This window comes from Olea europaea, chromosome 7 (assembly GCF_002742605.1).
Source record: "Olea europaea var. sylvestris chromosome 7, O_europaea_v1, whole genome shotgun sequence".
NCBI classification, from domain to species: Eukaryota; Viridiplantae; Streptophyta; class Magnoliopsida; order Lamiales; family Oleaceae; genus Olea; species Olea europaea.
In genome coordinates this window covers 1,174,630-1,182,641 of record NC_036243.1, presented here as the reverse complement: position 1 = coordinate 1,182,641, position 8,012 = coordinate 1,174,630, and the positions used below count along the sequence as shown (strand labels likewise).

The window sequence follows — 8,012 nt, the reverse complement described above, 5'->3', positions numbered from 1 at the left end:
TTCATTTTTTAGATTTTTTTTTTTTTTTTTTTTTTTTTTGTTGGATCTGCATTTCCTTTTGTCGAATTCTCCGCCCGATACCTTTAATCTAGTATCCTGCTCAAAGATTTCAGTTTTGATATTTCCACTTAATGATTCTTCTTCCAAATTTCAACATTTTCATGTTTGGTAAGTAGCATTAGACAAGATTTTAGACTTTTTTGCATCATTAATACTGTCGCGTGCAATTCACCTTTCCCAACATTTTCTCACTTTGGAATTTTAAGTCACATTAAGCTTAACATATCGAATTTTCCGTGTGAAATTGTTACAGTCATATGTGGGATTGGCAAAGTCAGACTTACTCTCTTGAAGAAAATGCAAGCTTAGGTGAGTCTTATGGCGGTTTTAATCTACCCTTCATAATTTGTTTGTTCATACTAGGTCATTGATTCTAGACTTGTCTTTATATGTTGGGCAGAAATAACCGAATGCCTAATGAATGGAATAAATGAAAACGAAGATCTCTCTTACATGTTTGATGATGAAACTACCCCTGTTAAGGCCTGTGGAGATTTGGCGTATCAAGTGACTAGTTTTGGTAGGCTATTACTTGAACATATATCATTTCTATCTGTTTTTCACTGCCATTTTGGTTATTTGCCAACGAGAATATATGTTTTGCAAGTCTGCGCTTCTCTTGAAAATGACTTTTGTCGAAGACTACATCTTCACATATGCACCACAGATTAAAATTAACATATAACTAATATACTGGGACGAGTAATTTGGAATTCATATATAATTACTCGTTATTTCAATGGCATGAACTCCAGAAATTGCAGAGGAAGACTTGGAGAAACGTGGGGAACCTCCTTCACAAGTAAAAAGGCGCCGAATGCTACAGTTTGAGTCTGAAGTTTTGGATACACCTCTTTACAATGACGAGGCATTTTTAAAGTCAAAGGTTGGTGTTCTTTTCTTTTGGAAATTCTCACGTCTAGCATTATGAATTTGCCAGAGTAAAAAAGTTAGTTAATCAGCACTAACTTGAACATAGATAGATAATAATTAGACATGTTTTTATATCTATGATTAGGAAACACCAGAGTCTCTTGAAGTGGCTTCATCTGAAATGTCACAGTGGGTTGGCGGATTTACAGGTCTGTTCTTGTAAATTTTTCTTTTCGGATATCTATAGGGACTAATCTATAAATATGTAGAGGACTGCAACTAAATAATTCTTCATACTTCTATATAAGATACGCATGCACCTGGTAATGAGTGCTTGGACCCCTCATCCGAAGTATGGCTTGCCGATTGCGTTATGGATTCGGAGATGCAATATAATTCTGAGGATATGTATGCCTCCTTCTTCTTCTTCTTCTTTTTTTTTTTTTTCTTGTAAAATTTTTTTTGCTGACAAGCTTATTCTGTGCTGTAGTTGTGTCTCAGGGGTATCTGATGTTCAGATTGATATCACAGGTATGCGAAAGTAGTCTTTAGTTCTAATTATATGTCTGTTTTAAAATTTTAAATGTACTACGGCAGAGCTTTTCGACACCCCTCCTGAATACGAAGCTAATGCAGTCCAAAAACTTCCTGTTCGCCCTCACAAAAACATTGTTTTCAAAGGTATTCGTTTTACTTTTTTTCCTTGTTAATTATGATGATCAAGCGCCATATGTAAAACTCATGTTCGGCCTTAACTAGTACATGTCTAATTTTGTTTCTGAACTTATCAGGCCGAAAATCATACATGCAGACTCCTCCTAAACTAGCATCGTCTGTCGTCTATCCATTTGCCTTCATTAAACCATGTGGCATGCACGGAGATGTGACTCTGAAAGACATAAACCAGAGGATACATACTCCATCAGAACCCGAGGAAAATAATGAAGATCGCGCAGTTTCTTATCCAACATCTGCTATTTCTGGGAAGCCTGTACTCGGGAAAACTAAAATTCGTACTGAAGGTGGAAAAGGCAGCATTACAATTACGAGAACCAAAGGGTAACTATATTGGCGCCCTGGAGATACTACTACTCGTTTTGAGGTGCGAAGAAACCTAGTACAAAAGCTAACTTTAAGGTCAATCTTGTTCAATCACTTTGTTTTCTTTTAGGATCTTGAGCTCTAGGAGATCCTCTAATGTCCTTGGATTTAAATGTACAAAGCTTGTATGTATTCATTATTTTCTTTGCTCGAACAATTGTAATCCCGTGTTATATATTTTGTACCGTGTTGAGAGTTGAAGACTATGATCTCAACTACTTTATCGATATCCCAATTTTAATTTTAATTTGAAAAAGCGACTGTATCTTGTATAGATCGTATACTACTTTACTATAATGACAGGATACTTCCTTTCTTAGACCTCCCAATGAGCAGAAACTGTCACTCCAACTTTTCTTGAGGATTCCATCCTCAAACACAAAGTTAGGAAAGGCATTATACCCCCTCATCAATCCCCTTCGGGAGAAAGGAGGAGCTGGTATCCCTTACCCCATTCCTTCATTATGAATGGTAGGACGGAAAACAAAATCCGTAATCTATACCAAATCAAAAAATGAAAGGAGCCTGCTTATCCGTTCTCTTGTCCTCCCATTTGCTATGAGCCTTACCCAATTCATTCCTTTCTTAGGAATGGTAGAACGGAAAACAAAATTTGTAATCTATACCAAATCAAAATTGAAAGGAACATCCTTGTCCATTCTCCTTTCCTCCCATTCTAGGAGCCTCGACTTATTGACTTGATATGTTAGGAAAACTACAACCAATATTATCTTTTGTATTGATTAAAAAGGCTACTATGCGAATTGATTTCATGAAAGAAATGAACAAAAAGTAGCTGAGTAGGCAAATGTTTCAGATGCAAGCTCTCGGAATTGGAATACTTTCGGCAAGAGAGAACAAAATCGTGGCGATATTCTCTTTCTAATTAATGAAAAGTCTACTTTAAAATCGTCCATTCTGCAACCAGCCACGAGTATATGTGTCAACAAGAATCACATATACTGGATTAGAAAGCACCGGTAATTTGGCTTAGTGCTAAGTCGAAAGATGATAAGGAAGTCTATAGCTAATGGGCACGAATTCCAACCTTTCTCTTCGACCAAAAGGACTCCTTCGTGCATTGCAAAATTGTTTCTTGCACTGTACAACAATTCCTTCACCTCATCTATGAGGATTTGAGTTTTTCAGCCCTTGTTTGAGCCACATTAATTTGGAAAAAATGTATTTTTGAATAGTGTATTAATGGGAAATGTTGACATCCGAACTCCGATCTGGTATAAACAGTTCACTAACCTCACTTCAGTTAAACGTAAGTTCAGCCCACACTCCCAGGTCGGAGTTACCCGCCGTTATCTTAGAAAAATATCATGATTACCCCTTGTCACATCACCCTATCAATCAGAGACACTTGTCACAGGTGATGTCATCGCCGCCCTGAACAACCAATTCCAAGTCCTCGAACTCTAGCCCCTCACAGGTCATCATTACCTGGGTAATACATTAACACATGACTACCGACCTCATTGACCAATCACAGGAGAATTTGGCGACCCGAGTTCCGAGCTCGGCACTGTTGCTGATTTGATGTAATTTCGACTGAAACTATATATAAATAGTTGAATAGGACCCTTGTAAAGGCAGAGCAACTTCATATAACGACTTATGGCACAATCACACTAAAATGACATCTTTGTGATCTTTTTTAAGCATAAATCGCCTTTTTTCTTAAAGTTGGTTCAAAATTATCCTTGCTAATTTTGATATCAACAGTTTGGCGCTAGAAAGAGGGCCCCTAATTGTGAAAAATAGTTTCATTTGCTCCATAAAAAAAAAAAAAAAAAAAAAAAAATTCAAGAGACATGAGTCATAGCTCAAGTTCCAAAAATCCATCTCACACTCACCCTCATGAAATGAATATACCACTGAGTTCTCCACAACGGTAGGACCCTCAAATGATCGCAATGAGGAAAGCCCTAGAAAAATTGACAAATGCAGTGGGACGACTGGAAAGGAGCCAAGCCCATTCGTCCCCACCAGATACTGAGGTGAAATCTCCTGTAAGGACAAAGGCAAAGCGTCCCCCCACCAGGAGGACCTCCATTTTTCAAGAGGAGAATCATTAAGAAGCCATACCAACAAGGTCAAAAGCAAGGAACCTGAGGTGAGAAGGACTGCAAGTGTGTTTGACAGATTGGGGACCCACCACTCGCTGACCCCTACGCAAGGACAAACCGACCTGAAACCTCCTTTGGAACAAACAGAACCCAAACTAAGCGCGCTTAAAAAACGCATCGCCGAACTGGAGGCTAAAAACAAAGGTGGCACGGGAGGTTACCAAACCAAACAACATTCCCCCTTCACCGAGGATGTCCTTATAGAACCACTGCCTGAAAAATTGAAAATTCCCCAGATCGTCGCATACAAAGGGGATAGTGACCCCCTCAGCCACCTTGACAAATACACCTCGTAGATGGAACTACAGGGGGCAAGCAACGCAATCATGTTCCGGGCATTCCCCCTGACTCTAGGAGATAAAGCCCAAAGATGGTTTAGGAGACTACACGAAAGGTCGGCAAAAGATTGGAATGACCTAGCCATGGCATTCTTGGCCCAGTTTATGGGCTCCAAGGCTAGAACTACACCCAAAGAACGTCTAGTGAACATCAAGCAGGGAAGAAGTAAATCCCTCAAAAACTATCTGAGTAAGTTCAACAAACAATCCATGGAAGTGGAAAAAATATCTGACGATGCGGCACTCATGGCTGTATTAGCAGGACTAAGACCCAAAACGAGATTCTAGTGGTCAGTACACGAAGACGGTCCAAGGACTTATCACGAGTTCTTGAATCGAGCTGAGAAATACATAAGCGCTGAAGAAGCAACCTCTGACCAAGAGGAAGCAAGACGCGAAATTGACCTCAGTGATGTGGTGAAAGAAAAAAAAACCAAGCCACAGTCCTCAACCAGAAAGAAAGAAGGACAGGAGAGAAAGAGAACGTCCAAGGGCTCAGTCATACAAGTTCCGGGAGTACCACCCACTCAAAGCCTCCTTGGAAAAGGTATTCACGTAAGCCAATACAAAAGAAGCATTTCACAGACCTATAGTCCTAAAGGATGGACAGGCCGCACAACGCCAGGGACGATACTCCCGATACCACAGGACGATGGGCCATTATACTGATAATTGCCAGGACTTAAAAGAGGAAGTTGAATCCTTAATTCGACGAGGCCGGTTACAGGAGTTTGTTGCCAAGCTAAAAGAAGCAGATCGACCTACGATGCAGCAGCCACAGCTACAGGGGGCCCCCACACGAGCCCAACAGGCGATCCCTAATCGTAACCCACCTCCACATGCCAAAATCAAAATGATGGTGAGCAGAAATCAATATATTGAAGGATCCAGAAGGGCCAGGCGAAAGCAAGCCCGAAGTGCAAAAACCGTGCCGAACTACTGGTATCAAATCCCTAGGATCAGCATTGACCCTAAATCGTTCTGGTTCGCGGAAGAAGATTCTAAAGGAATCCTCCAAGACCGGAGTGATGCCTTGGTGGTCACAATGATGGTCGCAGGAGTAAAAGTCCACCGCACTCTAGTGGACAATGGAAGTTTGGTCAATATACTGTACTCACGAACCTTGAGGCAGTTGGAAATATCAGTCCGCTACCTCCAACCGTATCCAAGGAAGCTACAGGGATTTTCTGGGGATCCTATCGAAGCCCTAGGTCAGATAGTCCTTAGTGTGGAGCTGGGCGAAGCTCCTCGCCAAAGAAGAATCTTAGCGGATTTTGTGGTGGTCGATTTACCGTCCAACTACAATGCAATATTGGGACGGTCCATTTTACACGAACTAAAGGCTGCCATTTCAATTTATCATTATTGCGTGAAATTTCCCACCCCTTACGGGACTAGAATTATCCAAGGGGATCAAGCTACTACAAGGGCCTGCAACATCGACCTGCCAAGGCCACAAGTCATCATTCTGAGGAGTAAGATGAACACACAAGCCGAGGAAGTAAGACCAAAGAGACCAATCGTTGCAGATCTCTCGGAGATCGGCATAACGGAAAAGAATCTCAAAAAAGCCATAGACGAGCAACTATCTTTTGACGAGAAGGAGACAGACCCACACCCTTACCACAGAGTTATGGTAATCTCGTTGCCTGTAGCCGGGTAACCATCCCCAAAATCTTGGTGGATACAGGAAGCTCTCTGAACATCCTATTTAGCCACACCCTTAAATGGATGGGTATCCCTGCTAACTTTCTTCAACCATACCCAAATATGGTCCTAGGATTAAGTGGAGCCTTGACTTCTGCCAAAGGATTAATCAAACTCAAAGTTGAGTCTGGATCAGCACCTCGACAGTTGAAAACAAACTCCGAGTTCGTGGTGTTCGACACCCCCTTTCCTTATGACGCTGTGATGGGACAACCCCTACTCTTCAGCCTGAGAGCAGCAGTTTTCCTATATCACTATTATATCAAGTTCCCCACACCCCATGGTGTGGGGGAAGTCAAAGGAAACAGGGAGCTCGTTGAAAGATGCCAATGGAAAACCTGTGTCAGCCATCAACGCAACTCCCCGGGGGTACATATGGCAAACATATGGGAATCTGAACTCATTCCCTTAGACCCATGGACCAGGATCGAAGGCGGAGACCCGTAGAAGAACTAGAAAGAGTTCGAGTCTATGCCAAGGACCAAACAAAGGAACTCAAAGTCGGGTGCGAGTTACAGCCCTCTACCCGAAGCAAGATTGTGGCTTTTCTTAAAGAGAACCTCGATGTCTTCGCCTGGGATCACAGTGACGTGAGAGGAATAGATCCTAATATTGCATGCCACAAATTATAGGTGGATCCTTCAACTCGACTAAAGCAGCAAAAACGACGACCTCTGAATCTTGAAAGATATAAAGCACTCAACAAAGAGGTGCAAAAGCTGTTGAACAACGGTTTCCTCCGTGAAGCGAAATACCCGAAGTGGGTCGCGAATTCGGTCCTTGTGAAAAAACACGATGAAGATTGGAGGGTATGCATAGATTTCACTGATCTCAACAAAGCATGCCCCAAAGACAACTTTCCATTGCCGAGAATAGATCAAATGGTGGACGCCACCACCAGACAAGAGCTACTCAACTTCATGGATGCGTATTTCGGATAAAATCAGATACCGATATACGGTCCGGATCAGGAACATACCTCGTTTGTAACTAATCGAGGTCTTTACTGCTACAAAGTAATGTCATTCGGTCTCAAAAATGCTGGCGCCACCTACCAGCGACTTGTGAATTCCATGTTTTCCCAGCAGATCGGAAAAATAATGAAAGTGTATGTTGACGATATGCTGGTCAAAAGTATCAAGGCCAAGGACCACTGTCAACACCTAACCGAAATGTTTGATATACTGAGGATGTATGGAATGAAGTTGAATCCAAGGAAGTGTGCTTTCGGGGTCAGTTCTAGAAGATTCCTAGGTTACATTGTAAACAACCGAGGAATCGAGGCAAACCCTAAAAAAATATAAGCTATCATCCAAATGAAGCCTCCAACCAAACCCAGAGAAGTACAAAGTTTAATCGGAAGGGTTGCCGCCCTTAGTCGGTTCGTCTCCAAATCTATGGACCACTGCAAACCCTTCTTCGACACGTTACGAGGTGGAAAGAAGTTTGAATGGACCAAAGAATCCCAGGACGCCTTTAACGAGCTAAAAAGACAACTAGACCGACCTCCAGTGCTTTCAAAACCTAAGGCAGGTGAGGCCTTGAGGATATATTTATCTGTTTCAGAGCACGCCATTAGTGCCGTTCTAACCCGAGAAGAAAATGGCGTTCAACATCCGATTTATGACGTAAGCAAAGTGCTCCATGAAGACGAGCTCAGATATTCGGCAGTAGAAAAACTGGCATTTACCCTGCTGATGGCAACATGAAAACTGAGGCCATATTTCTTAGAACACCCCATTGAGGTCCTGACCAACTCTCCATTGAGGCAAATGCTACAAAGGCCTGACACCTCTGG

The 8,012-nt window shown here is 41.9% G+C and overlaps 3 protein-coding genes across 3 annotated transcripts; all 3 read left to right on the top strand.

The window, feature by feature from the left end:
* Positions 1-171: 171 nt before the first annotated feature.
* LOC111396630 (protein XRI1-like) lies at positions 172-2,281 on the top strand. Its single transcript, XM_023023053.1, has 8 exons — positions 172-369; positions 461-580; positions 816-946; positions 1,079-1,142; positions 1,242-1,341; positions 1,424-1,464; positions 1,531-1,614; positions 1,725-2,281. The coding sequence occupies exons 1-8, from the start codon at positions 318-320 to the stop codon at positions 1,994-1,996; spliced, it is 864 nt and encodes a 287-aa protein (XP_022878821.1). The 5' UTR covers positions 172-317; the 3' UTR covers positions 1,997-2,281.
* A 2,214-nt stretch (positions 2,282-4,495) lies between these two features.
* Positions 4,496-6,170, top strand: LOC111397637. Its single transcript, XM_023024639.1, has 3 exons — positions 4,496-4,697; positions 4,803-5,062; positions 5,187-6,170. The coding sequence occupies exons 1-3, from the start codon at positions 4,496-4,498 to the stop codon at positions 6,168-6,170; spliced, it is 1,446 nt and encodes a 481-aa protein (XP_022880407.1).
* A 68-nt stretch (positions 6,171-6,238) lies between these two features.
* LOC111397635 lies at positions 6,239-7,155 on the top strand. Its single transcript, XM_023024638.1, has 3 exons — positions 6,239-6,583; positions 6,640-6,804; positions 6,847-7,155. Exons 1-3 carry the CDS (start codon positions 6,239-6,241, stop codon positions 7,153-7,155), a joined length of 819 nt encoding a protein of 272 aa, XP_022880406.1.
* The last annotated feature ends 857 nt before the right edge of the window (positions 7,156-8,012 follow it).

Bases quoted from the DNA above. Each gene is read 5' to 3' on its own strand.
- LOC111396630 (XM_023023053.1), top strand. From the start codon at position 318: ATGTGGGATTGGCAAAGTCAGACTTACTCTCTTGAAGAAAATGCAAGC. The intron at 1,342-1,423 runs GTATGCCTCCTT...TCTGTGCTGTAG, and splicing joins CAATATAATTCTGAGGATAT to TTGTGTCTCAGGGGTATCTG. The intron at 1,465-1,530 runs GTATGCGAAAGT...GTACTACGGCAG, and splicing joins TGTTCAGATTGATATCACAG to AGCTTTTCGACACCCCTCCT.
- LOC111397635 (XM_023024638.1), top strand. From the start codon at position 6,239: ATGGGTATCCCTGCTAACTTTCTTCAACCATACCCAAATATGGTCCTA. The intron at 6,584-6,639 runs GTACATATGGCA...CCCATGGACCAG, and splicing joins ATCAACGCAACTCCCCGGGG to GATCGAAGGCGGAGACCCGT. The intron at 6,805-6,846 runs GTGAGAGGAATA...CACAAATTATAG, and splicing joins TCGCCTGGGATCACAGTGAC to GTGGATCCTTCAACTCGACT.
- LOC111397637 (XM_023024639.1), top strand. From the start codon at position 4,496: ATGTTCCGGGCATTCCCCCTGACTCTAGGAGATAAAGCCCAAAGATGG. The intron at 4,698-4,802 runs GTAAGTTCAACA...TCTAGTGGTCAG, and splicing joins ATCCCTCAAAAACTATCTGA to TACACGAAGACGGTCCAAGG. The intron at 5,063-5,186 runs GTAAGCCAATAC...GATAATTGCCAG, and splicing joins TCCTTGGAAAAGGTATTCAC to GACTTAAAAGAGGAAGTTGA.